The following is a 16,981-nucleotide window of genomic DNA, read 5'->3' as shown; positions in this document are numbered from 1 at the left end:
ACTGTATGATGGCTAGATCTACCTGTCATAAATGGGGAAAAACTCCCAATAAAAACACTTTTTAAAAAATTGCCACAGGTGAGTGGTAGATTGCAGCTAGCAGCAAAATGCAAAATATAGTGGTAAATGACTTCAGTAAGGTCATGGTGCAGCCTCACAACCAGAATTATTTCATTTCAAATTAGAGGGCTATTATAAAATTGTCATACGATTTTTGTACCAATGTAGCTGATAGCTACAACAGGTAGTGTGAGCATGTTACAGTTCACGTGGAGTCAGAGTTGCTGTGGTAACATGGGCTTTTACATGCATCTGAGAGTCTGGTATAGGAAGTGATGGTGGATGTTCATGCATTCTTTCCATCACATGGCTGACCAGAAACATCTCCTGCTGTGCAGCCTGCCGCTGGCCTGTGTTGGAAGGATTTTCAGGGTGATACTCAATCTCTTTGGCTGCACTATGAACGCATTTGTTTATTAGGTCATGGAGTGGGACTCGAACCTGGAGCTTCTGGGCCATTATTCAATACTTCACAAGACATCCTTTCTATAGCAAATAGTTTTTTTTCCATTTTTACAGGATGTGGGCTCTGTTGGCTAGGCCAGCATTTGTTGGCCATCCCTAAATAATTATTTTCCTGAAAAAAAATTATTTTTTTTCAATTAAGGAGCAATTTAGCGTGGCCAATTCACCTACCCTGCACATCTTTGGTTGTGGGGGTGGGACCCACACAGACATGGGGAGAATGTGCAAACTCCACACGGATGACAGTGACCCGGGGTCGAACCTGGGTCTTCGGTGCCGTGAGGCAACAGTTCTAACCACTGTGCCACCCTGCTGCCTTATCCCTAAATAATTCTAAACTGGTAATTAAATTGAGATTTGTCTTGCTGGGTGTGAAATGTTGGAATGGTTCTCAGTTCTCTGATGAGTTGTTGGTTTCACTTTTGAAAAGGTGTAGTGAAGTTACAGAATTATAACTCCTTTGATATTTCTCTCAGTGCCCAAGTTATTAGAAGTGTCTCGTCATTCTTGTTCCAAACTTGAACGGTTAAAGAAAATAGCTGGAAGTAATGTGGGTAGGAAGTTATTGAAATGGTGACTAAAAATGATGAATTAAAGAAACAACTGACATTTTCAGGGCTGCGAGATTGAGTAAATGTATTCTTTTTAGACAGTTTGTGAGATGAATCATATGATGTATTATGTGACAAAATACCTAAGCATTCTTACAGTTGTTCATCTGTGTTACAACATCTTTTGTTTTTACTAAAAGATTTATAATTTTTTTTTAAAAGCAACATTTTCTCTTGCGTTTTAGGGTCACGAAACTAGTGCCTTGTTAATACTAGAGAAGATTACGGACAGGAGCCTCATAAATTCAACCAATACTTCATTGCAAACGTAAGATATTTATTTTTTGGGGGGGGGGGAAAATCAAATTCTTGACTTCTCTAACGGTAGACTTATCTATAGGCTGATTTTTAAAATTTGTTTTTGGGATGTGGGTGTTGCCTCCTGGGCTAGCTTTCATTGCGCATACCTGAGGGCATTTGAGAGTCAAGCACATTGCTGTGAATCTCATCACACAGGCCAGACCAGATAAGGATGTCAGATTTCATTTCTTAAAGGACATTGGTGAACCTGTGAATTCTGTCTGTATATTTAAAGTTTTCTGATGTCATCTAATGAATATTCAAAATGTATTAACAATTATTTGAAAAAATATAATTCTGGTGTACAGGCAGTGGTAGTTCAGTGTACAGCTTTTAGAATTTTGCCCAAATGTATTCACTACAACAGCTATTTACAGAACTGGTAGGCATACAAATGGTTTATTTTCTGATCTTAGCCTCTGCTCCCATTTGTTTGGGCAGCAGCTATTGGTGATGATTCTGCCATCCCCATTGATCTGTCCTCTGGACCCATCTTTTGTTTCTTGTCCTATCGCCATTCCCTTGTTATTTGATCTCTTCTCGATTCCATCCTATCACAGACCTTCCTTTTTATTCTCCTCCATCCATGCACTACCCCTTTCCAGCCCTGCTTCTATTTGCTTAAAATGTGCAGTAACTTTTTTTTATTTTTGATGGAAAGTCATCAACCTGAAAGACTAGCTCTACTTCTCTCTCCTCAGATAGGAACATAGGAGCAGGCCATTTAGCCCCTCAAACCTATGCTGGCATTCAATGAGATCATGGCAGATCAAAGTCCATGCACTCACCTTTGCTATACAACTGGTAAAAGTATTATTAATCTTAGATTTAACAATTCATCTAAAATCCATTGCGGTTCGAATTCCATGTGTGTGTGTCTCATCTCCTGTGTCTTACTGGCAGAAACTCTTGTCTGGCTCTGATATTTACATTATTAGACACACACACCGCCTCTCCCCCCGTTTGCATCATCTTTCCTCGTAACAACCTTTAGAATCCAGGTACCATTCTAGTAAATCTATGTTGCAATCCTCCCAAGGTTGTTAGATATGGGCCGGGATTCTCCCCTGCCCGGCGGGGGGGGTCCCGGCGTGTTGGAGTGGCGTGAACCACTCTGGCGTTGGGCCGCTCAAAGGTGTGGACGTCCCTGCACCTTTAGGGGCCAAGCCCTCACCTTGAGGGGCGAAGCCCGCGCCGGAGTTTTGGCGCTCCGCCAGCTGGCGTGGACGGCCTTTGGCACCACGCCAGTCGGGGCCGAAGGGACTTCGCCAGCTGGCGTACGTCCGCGCATGCGCCGGAGCGTAAGCGGCTGCTGACGTGCATGCGCAGGGGGGGGGGGGGTCACTTCCGCCTCCGCCATGGTGAAGACCATGGCGAAGGCGGAAGGAAAAGAGTGCCCCACGGCACAGGCCCGCCCGCCGATCGGTGGGCCCCGATCGCGGGTCAGGCCACCGTGGGGGCACCCCCAGGGCCAGATCGCCCTAGGACCCCGGAGCCCCCTCGCACCGCCTGCTCCGGCCGGTAAGGTAAGTGGTTTGATACACGCCAGCGGGAGAGGCATGACAGCGGCAGGACTTCGGCCCATCGCGAGATTGACGCCGGCCCCCAGCGATTCTCCGACCCGGCGGGGGATCGGAGAATCCTGCCCATGATGTCCAGAACTGCTTGTGGAACTCCGTGTTGTCTGGACTTTGCATAGCTGAAGCATGACATCTACCCCCTTGTGCAGAAAACCCAGCAATCCACTCACCTTTCTGATTAAATTGGTACAGTGACAGAAAATAGAATGCCTGCCCACTATCCCAATTCTGTCCCTTGCTACTTGGCCATTCCCTAACAAGATCTAATAATTGCACTTGATTCCATGCACAACAACTTTAGTTAGTCACTTTATCAGGTTCCTTCCAGAAGGCCATAAAAATAACATGCACAGATATTCACCTGGCCATTACTGCAGGCATTTTCAAATGATTCAGTCAGATTCATCACCCATGACCTCTTTACAACTCCTTGCTGGCTGTCTGATCAGCTGTACATTTTTCGGGTGTGCAGCATTCTTCCCTTAATTATAGGTTCTAGTAATTTTTAGAAAATGGATGTTTGGCTAATTGGTCTACAACTCCCTGATTTCCTTCTATCATCTTAAAAGCGGAGCGTGTGCACAATTTTCCATTCTAATGAAACAATATCTGAATCTTCAGAACTTTTGAAGATTATGGCTGGAACATCTGTACTGTTCTCACCAATTTATTTTAAATCCTGGAATGGGAACCATCTGGTCCTAGGAAATTGTCATACTTCAATGTCATTATTTTCTTCTTTGTTCTTATTTTGTTTATTTTTAGCACGTCCCTGTTCCTGATTCAATATTTGTTTCTTAGAATGTCCAGCCAAATACTGACAAATTAATTATTCAACACGTCTGCAATTCCATATTTTTATCGACAGTATCACTGCTATCAGTTTTCAAGGATTTCACAATGGTCCTGATCGCTGCATGAGCATCTATCATAGAATTTACAGTGCAGAAGGAGACCATTCGGCCCATCGAGTCTGCACCAGCTCTTGGAAAAAGCACCCTACCAAAGGTCAACACCTCCACCCTATCCCCATAACCCACCCAACACACAGGGCAATTTTGGACACTAAGGGCAATTTATCATGGCCAATCCACCTAACCTGCACATCTTTGGACTGTGGGAGGAAACCGGAGCAACCGGAGGAAACCCACGCACACACGGGGAGAATGTGCAGACTCCGCACAGACAGTGACCCAAGCCGGGAATCGAACCTGGGACCCTGGAGCTGTGAAGCAATTGTGCTATCCACAATGCTACCGTGCTGCCCATGTAATCTTTACATTTGTATCACTTCATGGCTGCTGCCTGGAATCGTATACACAAATCCCACAATGGGCTTAAATCTATTCCTATTTCTTAATTACCTGGTTACATCTTAACGTATCCTCTCGTACGGTTGAAGTGATTGCTGGCCCAGCCAGCGACGGCCATATCCCATGAAATAATTTTTTAAAAATGGTTAGTTGCTAAGGCAACTCCATCCTCTACGCTATCTTTCCTGCAGACATTATAACACAAGAACATACCCTTTTAACTGTTTATTTAGTTCAGTTGTGACCACCTTGCATCCATATTTTAATGATGACTCCAATGTCATACAGTAAGTTAAATTTGTAACTGTAGTTATTTCAATTGGCCATTATAATCTGTATAATTTCTTATTCCTTTCACCTGGTTGAATTACTTTTGTTTTCTCTTTTACCTAAACCACATTTTCTGACTGTTACTCTGCACTTGTCCCTTTTGTTTGATTTGAAACTGGACTGAATAAAACCTTTTTCAGTTGAGCCTTATTCATTTACTAGTTTCAATTCATTCTGACTGCCATATTTATCTTTTCATAAGGACCCTAGACCCAGTCCACTTCAGGTAGAGCTTGCCGCCAATGAAGTAGTTCCTCCCTGTTTCAGTACTGATGCCAGTGCCCTATGAAATGGAACCCCTCTTTCCCCTTTGCCACTAGCCGTATATTTACTTCCTTAATCTTCTTATCCTTATGCTGCTTTGCCCATGGGTCAGGTGGTAATCCAGAGTTGTTAATCCTTGAAGCCTCTTTTATTTAGCTTCTTGTTCTTGGTACTCTTCAAATAGGACCACTTGCCTATTCTTCTCAGTGTTGTTGACCGCAACCGGGGTCACAACAGTTGGAACATTGCCCTCACAGCCCTTCTGCAGACACTAGGAGATATTCTTAACCCTGGAACATACAAACTAAGAGCAGGAGTAGGCCACTTGGCCCCTTGAGCCTGCTCCATGTTTCAAGAAAATCATGGCTGATCTGATTGTAAACTTCCACTCCATATTCCCACCTACTCCTGATAACCTTTCACCCTTTTTTCTATTCATGAATCTATCTAGCTCTACCTTAATATTCAAAGACTGTAACAGTTCCTAAATTCCTAACACTCATGAACCCCTGAGGAAAGAAAGTCCTCCTCATCTCTGTCTTAAAGGGCAGCCCATTATTTTTGAACAGTGCCTCCGAGTTCTAGGTTCACGCACAAGAGGAAATATCCTTTTCACATCAACCTTGCCAAGTCGCCTCTTACTCTTCTAAATTCCAGCGGATACAAGCTTAGCCTGTCCAATCTTTCCTCGTAAGATAACCCTCCCAATCCAGCTATTAATCTAGTAAATCTTCTCTGAACTTCTTCCAATGCATTTACATCCTTCCTTTAAATAAAGAGACCAGTATTGTACACTATACTCCAGATGTGGTTACACCAAATGCCCTGTATGACTGAAGCATAACATCTCTACTTTTGCATTCCATTCTCCTCCCAATAAATTACACATTCTAATTAGCTTTCCTAATTACTTGCTGTACGTGTATACTAACCTTTTGTGATTCATGCACAAGTATTCCTAGATCCCTCTGCATCCAAGAGCTCTGTAATCTCTCACCATTTAGACAATATGTTTCTCTTTTATTCTTCTTGCTAAAGTGGACAATTTCACATTTTCCCACATTATACCCCATTTTCCAGATCTTTGCCTACTCACTCAACCTATCTAACCCATTAAAGACTCCTTGCGCCCTCTTCAAAAATTTACTTTATTACCGCTCTTTGTGTCATCTTCAAATTTAGCAACCATATCTTTGACTCCTTCATCCAAGTCATTTATATGAATGGTAAAAAGTTGAGGCCCCAGCACTGACCCCTGTGGGGCTCTATTGTCACAAATTTCCAATCAGAGAAAGACCCATTTATACCTGCTCTGTTTCCTGTTAGCTAGCCAATCTTCTACCCATGCAAATATGTTAAACCCTACACAATGACCTTTTCTTTTCCACAACAACTTTTGATATGGTATCTTGACAAATACCTTCTGAAAATCTAAATACAGTACATTCACTAGTTCCCCTTTATCCACAGTACACCTTATTACTTCAAAGAACTCCAAAAAAATTGGTGAAACATAATTTCCCTTTCACAAAACCACGTTAACTCTGCTTGATTACCTTGAATTTATCTAAGTGCCCTGCCATAACATTTTTAATAATAACTTCTAACATATTCTCTATGACAGATGTTAAGTTAAATGGCTTGTAGTTTACTGCTTCCTGTCTTCTTTCACTTTTTGAATAAAGGAGTCAAATTTGCTATATTCCAATGTAATGGGATACTCCCCAAATCTAGAGAAATTTGGAAAACTAAAACAAGTGCTTCAACTATCTCATGAGCCACTTCCTTTAAGAGCTTACGCTGATGTGCATCAAGTCCCAGGACTTGTCAGCAAAGACCATAATGGACAGACATTAGACAGGCAATATGACCTTCAGAACACCCCCTTTTGTGATCGAAGTGTATGGTATCTATCCCCATGACTATACTGTCACCTACCATTACCATGTTTCTTCTCACTCCCCCACTTGAATGGTTTCTAGTGCCATGGATAATATGTGCATCCACCCTGCAGATTCTGTCTTGATCCGCACAGGTAATAAGAACCATATACCTTTTTGGATAATGGCAAAAACCATGGCTCGCCTGGCAATGCACCTGCCAGCTCCATACCTTTTTTAAAAATTAATTTACGGGATGTGGGCACTGCTGGCTAGGCCAGCATTTATTGCCCATCTCTAATTGCCCTTGAGAAGGTGGTGGTGAGCTGCCATCTTGAACCACTGCAGTCCCTGTCTGAAGGTAAACCCACAATGCTTTTAGGGGGGGATGTTTCAGGATTTTGACCCAGCGACAGTGAAGGAACCCGGATAGATTTCCAAGTCAGGATGGTGAGTGGAAGGGGAACTTCCAAGTGGTGGTGTTCCAATGTGTCTGCTGCCCTTGTCTTTTGAGATGGTAGAGGTTGTGGGTTTGGAAGGTGCTGCCCAAAGAACTTTGGGGAATTCCTGTAGTTCATCTTGTAAATGGTGCAGAATGTTGGTAATATTCGCCAGTGCTGGTGGGAGTGAATGTTTGTGGAAGGGGCAGTGCCAATCAAGCAGGCTTGATTGTGTTGAACTTTGAGTGCTGTTGGAACTGTTTCAAAGTGCTGTTAGGGGCTGTTTAGCTCACAGGGCTAATCGCTGGCTTTGAAAGCAGACCAAGGCAAGCCAGCAGCACGGTTCGATTCCCGTAACAGCCTCCCCGAACAGGCGCCGGAATGTGGCGACTAGGGGCTTTTCACAGTAACTTCATTTGAAGCCTACTCGTGACAATAAGCGATTTTCATTTTCAACTGCATTTATCCAGGCAAGTGGAGAGTATTCTAGCACAGTCCTGACTTGTGCCTTGTGGCTGGTGGATACAGGCTTTGGAGAGTCAGGAAGTGAGTTACACGCTCGAGGATTCCTAGCCTCTGACCTGCTCTTGTAGCCACAGTATTTACATGGCTAATTCAGTTCAGTTTCTGGTCAATGGATGTTGAGAGTGGGGGATTCTGTGATGGTGCTGCCATTGAATGTTAGGGGGTGTTGGTTAGATTTTCTCTTGCTGGTTAGATTCTATCTTCCCTGACTTCAAGCCACACCCTCTTGTCCCCGATCACTAAAAAGATCTGTCCCAATTCCTGACCTGGGGCATGTCTGTCTTCTGAATCAAAGTATCCAGGTAACACTTGCCCCTCCCTGATGCCCCATAATGTCTACATCTTGGACTGCAGTTTGACAACTCTTGAGGTGACGTTCCTCCAGATGCAAATATGTACTGCAGACGTAGTTTTCTGGGATGACCGTGCTTTTCACAAACTCCCAGATGCCACCACCTCTCTCAGTCCTCCGCTGTTGTGATTTTCTTTTAATTCATTCAAGGGATGTGGGCTTTGCTGTGGAACCAGCATTTATTGTCCAATCCCAATTGCCCTGCATGAGCAGAAACCTCTTTCAATTAAATTCAGTGACATCCCCCCATTCGCAATGACTTTTTTCACAAATGATCTTGTACACAGGATCTCCTATTGCGGCCTCAAATCTTCACCCATCCACAGTACCTGTACTGTACTTCATCTGAAATAATATTGGTATTTAGAAGATAGAAAAACAAGCTTCCACCAATGCACACTGTGCATGCATTGTCTGTAACTGCACATGGGTTGCTGTGATTTACAGGGTACAGCCATTCATGACCAGTATTTCCAAGTACAGGTACAGGACTAAAAATGAGATTTGGGTGCAGATAATATCCCAGCTGAGTTACAGGTAGCTCTCGAATTAGTAGAATATGGTTATACCTGATGTCTCAGGACCCACAGTCCTATCTAATGCCTGGCTGAAGGATCAGTCTCGGCTGCTGTGTGTTTCACTATGGAGGAGAACTGGAATGTTAGGTGATCGTGATAGTGTGTCATTTTGCCAATCTGGGCACTTGTCTGGTGAGGCCATGCATATACCAATAACAAGATGGAAACAAAGTAGAATCCCTGTTCCTGATCACTATCCAGTGGTCCCTGGGTTAGAGTGAGGGAGGAGATGAGCTAGGGTTCCTGCTCCTGATCACTGTCCAGTGACCCCGGGGTCAGAGAGAAAGAGGGAGGAAATCAGCCAGGGCCATCATTATTGTTGGACCCTTCCAAAGCCATGTTCCTCCATATCCCTGCAATCTCCTCCACCCTCACCAACCTCTGAGATATCTACGTTCCTCTAATTCTGGCCTCTTGTGCTTTCCCAATCATAACTGATGGCCTGTCTTCAATTGTCTGGGCCCCAAGATCTGGAATTTCCTCCCTAAAGCTCCTCTGCCCTGAAAACATTTTCCTTGTTTAAGGCTCTCCGTAAAGAACATAAAAACTAGCAGCAAGAGAAGGCCTTCTAGATTCAATAAGTTCATGGCTGATCGTTTTGTGGACTCAGCTCCACTTAGCCGCCTGCTCACCATAACCCTTGATTCCTTTACTGTTCAAAAATCTATCTACCTTTAACTTAAAAACATTCAACGAGGTAACCTCAACTGCTTCACTGGGCAGGGTATTTTCCAGATTTACAAACCTTTGGGTGAAGAAGTTCCTCCTCAACTCAGTACTAAATCTGCTCCCCCTTATTTTGTCGCCACACCCCCTAGTTCTAGTTTGACCCGCCAGTGGAAACAGCCTTCCTGCTTCTCTATTAAGAGCTTAAGAACATAAGAACTAGGAGCAGGAATAGGCCATCTGGCCCCTCAAGCCTGCTCCGCCATTCGATAAGAGCTTGGCTGATCTTATTCTCTTCAAAATTTTATATGTTTCTATAAGATTCCCCCTCATTCTTCTAAATTCCAGTGAGTTTAGTCCCAGTCTCTCCTCATAAGCCAATCCTCTCAACTCCGGAATCAACCTTGTGAATCTCCTCTGAACCCTCCAGTACCAGTAAATCCTTTCTCAAGTAAGGAGACCAAAACTGTGCACTGTACTCCAGGTGTGACCTCATCCACACCCTATACAGCTGCAACATAACCTCCCTATTTTTAAATTCCATCCCTCTAACAATGAAGGACAAAATTCCATTTGCCGCCTTAATTACCTGCTGAACCTGCAAGCCAATTTTTTGCGATTCATGCACAAGGACACCCAGGTCCCTCTGCACAGCAGCATGTTGCAATTTTTTGCCATTTAAATAATAGTCCATTTTGCTGTTGTTCCTACAAAAATGGATGACCTCACATTACCACTATTGTACTCCATCTGCCAGACCCTTGCCCACTCGCTTAAACTATATCCCTCTGCAGACTTTCAGTGTTCTCTAAATACTTTACCACTCGTATTAGTGTCATCTGCGAACTTTGACACATTACACTTAGTCCCCAACTCCAAATCATCAAAACTTACCTCTTTGACCAAGCTTTTGGTCATCTAACTGAATATCTCCTAATGTGGTCATATTTTGTTTTGTGATGCCCCTGAGAAGCACCTTGAGATATTTCATTGTTAAAGCTGCTATATAAATATAAGTTATTGGTGGAATTCACTCAACTTAGCTTATAGGTTTTGGTTCAGAATGTACCTGAGCTGCTGAGTGTTTCCAGCATTTTCTATTTTTATTTCAACTTTCCATATCTGCAGTATTTTGCTTTTGTTTTGGGTTTATCTTCCGCATTTAGACCCGATCAGTGGAGATAATAATAATCTTTTATTGTCACAAGTATGAAGTTACTGTGAAAAGCCCCCCGGCACCACATTCCTGCGCCTGTTCGGGCAAGCTGGTATGGGAATTGAACCCGCGCTGCTGGCATTGTTCTGCATCACAAACCAACTGTCTAGCCCACTGCGCTAAACCAGCTCTTTAGCTATGTTCTAAAATATCTACTTCACGTTGGCTTCAGATACATCTGATTTTCAAACATTAAACCCTTCAGTATATAATCTGATCTCAGCTAGACAAATAAATAGCAAAGATGGATGGAAAGGCTGCTAACAGAATGGAAGCTCAAGGAAGCTCAGTTTTAATCATCATGTTTTTCAATACTTTGTAAGTTGTGTTTATCCATTGATAGAAATTGCTCTGGTTGCAGAATGCAGAGGAAAAGAGAGAACCTTGTTCCCTCATTACCAGGCATTCTGGCCGGCAGTCCTTGGCAGATGAAGCATCCAATACTGAAGTCCTGAATCTCAAGGAAGGCCCGAGGGTGGCTACCAAAGTGTCTGAATACTTTTGGCTCTCCCTCATGGAACTGCCGGAGGTTCCCCGCTGATTCTCCAACCATTGGGCGAGACCTCCATCAGGCCAATTAAATCCAACCCAACGTTTCAGGTCAATGACTTGCTGGATAATTCCAGCATCTTTTAGTTTTCGTTTTAGATTTCCAGCATTGCATTATTTTCCTTTCCTTTCTGCTAAGGGCAAGGCATGTCTAATTTTTTTGAGGAAGCAACAAGAAGGGTCATTGAACATGTTTTATGTAGTCAACATGAATTTTAGCCAAGCTTCTGATAAGGTCTCAACCTGGTAGACTGGTCAGAAAAGTGAAATCCCATGGAGTCCAAGACAAAGTGGTAAATGGAGCCAAAACAATGAACTAACAAGAAGCAACGGTTAATTGTTGGATGTTTTTGTGACTGGAATGCTGTTTTCAGTGGGTCCTGCAGGTCTCAACACTGAGTCCTTTGCTTTTTGAGGTATTTATCAATGAATTAGGCTTGAGCATGGGAAGTATGATTAAGAAGTTTGCAGGTTATGCAAAAGTTACCAGTGTGGTTGATGATGAAGAAAGCTGTCAACTGCAGGAAGATATTAATGAACTAGTGAGGTGGGCAGAGAAATGTGAGAAGAAAGTTACCATGGCAAAGGAATACTCAATAAATGGTAGGATACTGTGAGATATATAGGACAGCTGGACCTAGGAGTGCATATATACAGATCTCTGAAGGTGACTGAGCAACTAGGTGAAGGCACATATGGGCTGCTTACCATTATTAGCTAAGGTATAGTATGTAAGAGCAGGGAGGTTATGTTGGAACTAGTTAGGTCACAGCTGTGGCCTGAACTGAAGAATTCTCTGTGATTAAAGATTGGATAGGCTAGAATTGTTTTTCAGTGGAACACAGGACACTGAGCAGAGACCAAATTGAAGTTATAAAATTGAGGGCTAGATACAGTTGATAGGTGGGCCTTATTTCCCTTGATTCAGAGAACATAGAGTTAGGGTCAGAAGATTCAAAGGGAATTTGTTTCATCCCAGTCTATCTCTCTGAAGTGCTTTGGGGAATTTTTCTACATTAACGGTACTATTTAAATATAAATGGTTGTTGTAATGACTCACGATAGAACTTGTAGTTTTCTGTTCCCACAGACCACTGCATGTTGCTGCACGTAATGGGCTAACTGTAGTTGTGCAAGAGCTTCTGAGCAAAGGAGCTAGTGTACTTGCTGTAGATGAGAATGGTAAGTTTGTGTTTACTTTCAATTCATCTAATTTATGAAATAAAATGGAAATACATGCTGTCCAAGTGTGATGAGCTTTGGAAACTAACCACTTCATGTCAATGACTGGGAGTTGCAGTAATTTCTAGGGTATTAATAATTGTGTACTTAGTTACTTTTATTTTTTTTTGCAAAGACCAGCATTTACAATTATTTAAACAGCTGTTTACTTTTTTGTTATTTACTGCTAAGTGCTTGTACCCATTAAGTCTCATTTATTCCACATTGCTTCTGTGAATTTTATTACAGTTGTGTGTACATTTCTTTGTTGCCTGTTAATGGCCTCTGACGCTTTTCCTCAGTTTCAAGCCATTCTTCAAAACTGGCCAACGCTATATAGAACATAGAACATAGAACAGTACAGCACAGAACAGGCCCTTCGGCCCTCAATGTTGTGCCGAGCCATGATCACCCTACTCAAACCCACGTAACCCGTATACCCGTAACCCAACAACCCCCCCCTTAACCTTACTTTTATTAGGACACTACGGGCAATTTAGCATGGCCAATCCACCTAACCCGCACATCTTTGGACTGTGGGAGGAAACCGGAGCACCTGGAGGAAACCCACGCACACAGGGGGAGGACGTGCAGACTCCACACAGACAGTGACCCAGCCGGGAATCGAACCTGGGACCCTGGAGCTGTGAAGCATTTATGCTAACCACCATGCTACCCTGCTGCCCCGAAATTGCATTCCTCCTGTTCCTTCAGTTCTACACTGAAGTGTCAGCCTAGGTTGTGTGTTGTCAGGCCTCTGGGGTGGGACTTAAAACTACAACTTTTTGACTCGCACGAGAGTGCTACCACCAAGATAAATTATAGATCTTGTCTGCCTGTTTGTTCCCCTCACATTTAATTCAGGAATTTTCTTGACCCTGAGTGGATGACACTGAACCTATAGCTGTGCCTATTACTTTAAGGCATCTTAAACTGGTATTATATTGACAGTGCCAGCAATATACCTACAATGATATTCAGGTATAACTCTTTAAGAGGAAACATTTTACTCTTGAAACAAGTTATTTCCTCTATATGCGAAAACAAGGCTTCAACCAACAAATGTTCCAGGATTTGTGAAGCAAGGTGCCTGGTCTATCTTACGTGCAGATTTAAATAGTCTGCCTCACTGGTACAGCTGCTCAGCACTGATGCTGTACCTCTCATCTACGTACTAAGTTTATTTATCTCCTTTTTCCCTTTGTGTCGATTGCAAATTGTTACAATGGTCCTGGCCAATGTTGCAGTCTTGTTTTTAATATTTTCATCACAGTTCTATCTTGTAGCTATATGAAATACAATAAAATTTCAAGTGCACTTTGCACATACTAACTTTTTAAATTAAAATAATTGTACATAACTCACCAGTAATTGTATTGTTACTACTGTTGGTAAAGGTGTGGAGTAATCTATGATTAATGTAATTTTTAAAACTTGCTGTTTTAGGTTACACGCCTGCATTGGCTTGTGCTCCAAATAAAGATGTGGCAGACTGTTTAGCCCTTATTCTGGCCACCATGATGCCTGTTTCATCCAGCAGCACTTTGCCCACTCTCAGTTTTAATGCCATTAATCACTACAGTAATCCTTCAAAGACTGTGTCCTTTGACTCTCTACCGATAATGAGAAGTGATCATAGCTCTTTCTGCAGTTTGAACAGTATAGGCAGGGAAGATGTTTACCCTTATACTGAAGATGATGAACTAAATGATTCAGATTCAGAGACCTACTGAATACACTGACTTGAACTTTCATGATGAAAGCCTTTGGAGCATGCCCACAGGTTGATGGTTTTTTTTAAAAAATGAGCGCCTTCTGAACTCACTCAGCCAAGTGGAGCAAATACATTATAGGTTTAAAGTTGAATTTATCAAAAAAGAAGACACAAGAATGCAGGTCTATGGAACAAGAAACTACAGACAAAGTCAATGGATGCCAATGTTATGTTATTTTAATGCTCTTTATTTCCAGTGCCAGGATCCATTTTAACCACATACACTGGTTAATGGTTTGAATGAGAAGACCTTTACAATGCTGGGTGGGATACCTAGAATTAAGGGGGACAGCTGATCAAAACTTCCTAACTCTGAGGCATTACTGAATCTAATGAAGAAAATGTGTAAAATGATTGGTGTATATCACATCATTCACTTGCATGATGATTTGCCAAAGGGACCAAACAAATTGATTTTTTTTAAAAATCTTACGTAAAAGTGAAACAACAAATATTTAGAGAGCTGTAATTAACGATCTCTCAAGCTGCAACTTTTAAAACTTTGCTTTAACAGTATTAAAGTAAAACCGTTCAGATTTTGATGTACATCTGTTGATCAACTCTAGGTCTTACTAGTTTTGCACGGATATGGTAACGGCATTGTGGTAGGATGGGGGGGAAAGGGAAGAGAAAACTGGAACCTATTTTTGAACCAACACAGATGCCCCTTAGTTTGGCTCAAGACCAATGAACATGGTGAAGTCAGGGTGATGGATAATTAAAATCTACCAAGTTATTGTGGAGAACTACTCATTCTTTTTGCAGTTTTTTCAACCCTTAGTTTTACCAGTGTATTTTATGATATAGCTGGTATTTTAAAATAGATTTTTAGATGTGGAAACCAACGATGGCACAAGTCTCGGAAAGCAAGATTGCCTGGAATTTGCATCGTAGTGGATTTTCATTTTTAATTGACTTTCATCTTTTAGATGGTTAACTGTTTCACAGTTATTTAAGTCACATTTGTACAATTGTATGCTTGGTTCCGATTTCTTCAGTGCCTTCATTGTTGTCTGTTTCATTCTTATGGATGTACATTCAAGGAGGGAGACGTATGAAGTTTTTAGTCGGTGAGACCTATTTCCCTGTTAAGAATTTTCTTTTCAGCGCCCCATTTGGCATAGCCAAATATGGCAACCTGTTGCTTAATTGTTTCCACAATCGATTCGAACAGGTTTGGCAGAGATTGGGGAAGAAATCATCTGGAATGTCATGACAGGCATACATTTTCAGTTGTATCAGGCAGTATTTTAATTCTGTTTTTCACAACTGAAGCATGTTAGCACTGCATTTGGTTCTGTAATGCCAGAAAAGGCTTTTGTGTTACCTGCCCTAATGGATAGATATCAATTGTTTTTCTTTTAAAACACTACTTGGTACAAATTAGTTTTATTAAAATTGTGCTCCTGAAATGTATTTAGTTCATTTGATTCCAAACAGCAGGCCTGGAGAGCACAATAAATGGCTGAATTTGATTCAGTTTAATCCTTTTAAATCACTACATTCTTAAAAGTTTATTGTTGCATTTCATTCAGCAGTTCCTTTACTTAGTTGTATAATGTCAACTACTGTATAACTTTTACCTATTTTGCCACTTTTTTTTAGTTGGTGTGACTTCTCAGCAGTCTTGGGTAAAAGCCCTAAAAAGAACAGTTCCATCAAACCATGACATTTTAATAACTGGAATCCTTTAAAGTGCAAACTGATTTCTCAAAATGTTGAAGTGTGAAATGGGACAAAATCTGTGCTGTTTTAATGTACTTCTGATTTGTTTTATTTTCTTTTGAAGAGGTTAAGATTATAGCATGTATATAGAAATTGTGACTGCTTGGTTACCGACCTGCATTCTTTAAATACATTGCTGAGATTATTGTATATTTTATGGATAATAAAACACAAATGTGAGTTGTATGTAACTAAGTGTTGTATCATGTGTATTTTATGATAGTAGTTAGAAATTAGCTAGATTTAAATCCTCTGTGCTTCGATACATAAGCTGGCAGCACCCAGCTTTAACCTCCAGCACCACATTTGACTCTTTATCTGTAGTTTCACTGCCCAGCATCTTTCTGCAATTGCCATGGATGAGATAGGAGGTTCTTTATCTCAATATTGTGCAGCTATTTATATTGTAACCCCTTTCTCATCAATACCTAAAATCTAATTCATCCAGAAATCTGCTGCGTATAATAATGTTTTCTTTCTTCGATAGAGCCACAGACCTCGGTTCCATTAGCTTTCAGTGCATTTATTTCAAAATACTGATGTTTTTAAAATTTGTTGATGGAATGTGGGCATGGCTGGCTGGCTCTGTCTGTATTATTGTCTGTATTACCCTAATTGCCCTTGTTCAGAGGACATTTCTGTGGGTCTGGAACCGCATGCAGCCCAGACCAGGTAAGGATGGCAGATTTCCTTCCTTAAAGGATATTGGTGAACTAGGTGGGTTTTTATGACCATCAACAATGATTTTTAATTCCAGATTTCTTTTATCAAATTCAGATTTCACCATCTGCCCTGGTGGAATTTGAACCCAGGTTCCCAGAGCATTACCCTGGATCTGTAGATTACTAATCAAGTGATATACTGCGCCACCAGCTCTCCCATTTGCAAATAATTGCATTGACTTATTCTACAACATTTTATGGTCCCACATTCCTAACCATCAACACAGTCGGTTTGATGCTGGTCTATTCAGCAGCAGCCCTTTCTCAGCTCCAGCAATGCTCCTAGAATGTTCCACCATCATGCCTCTGCACACTGACATTCTTTTCCAAAGACTTCCTGCTTTCCCCATTTTGTAATATCTCAGTCCAACCTCCATAAGCTCTGCAAAATGAATCTCTCCAACCCTTTG

General features: G+C 41.7%; 1 protein-coding gene across 2 annotated transcripts in view; it reads left to right on the top strand.

The window, feature by feature from the left end:
- The window catches only part of ankrd28b (ankyrin repeat domain 28b), a 136,232-nt gene extending 120,192 nt beyond the window's left edge, over positions 1-16,040 (top strand). The window contains exons 24-26 of one of the 2 annotated variants that reach the window (XM_038797809.1): positions 1,322-1,404; positions 12,220-12,311; positions 13,797-16,040. In XM_038797809.1, the coding sequence (XP_038653737.1) occupies positions 1,322-1,404; positions 12,220-12,311; positions 13,797-14,083 (462 nt within the window). In that variant the 3' untranslated portion in view covers positions 14,084-16,040. Of the gene's footprint in view, positions 1-1,321; positions 1,405-12,219; positions 12,312-13,796 lie in introns of those variants that run through there. The other variant, XR_005460732.1, reaches the window with a different exon arrangement.
- The last annotated feature ends 941 nt before the right edge of the window (positions 16,041-16,981 follow it).

The sequence above is a fragment of the Scyliorhinus canicula genome, chromosome 5, assembly GCF_902713615.1.
Source record: "Scyliorhinus canicula chromosome 5, sScyCan1.1, whole genome shotgun sequence".
Taxonomy (NCBI): Eukaryota; Metazoa; Chordata; class Chondrichthyes; order Carcharhiniformes; family Scyliorhinidae; genus Scyliorhinus; species Scyliorhinus canicula.
Note: the sequence above shows the minus strand (reverse complement) of the source record. Positions and strands in the feature narration are given on the sequence as shown.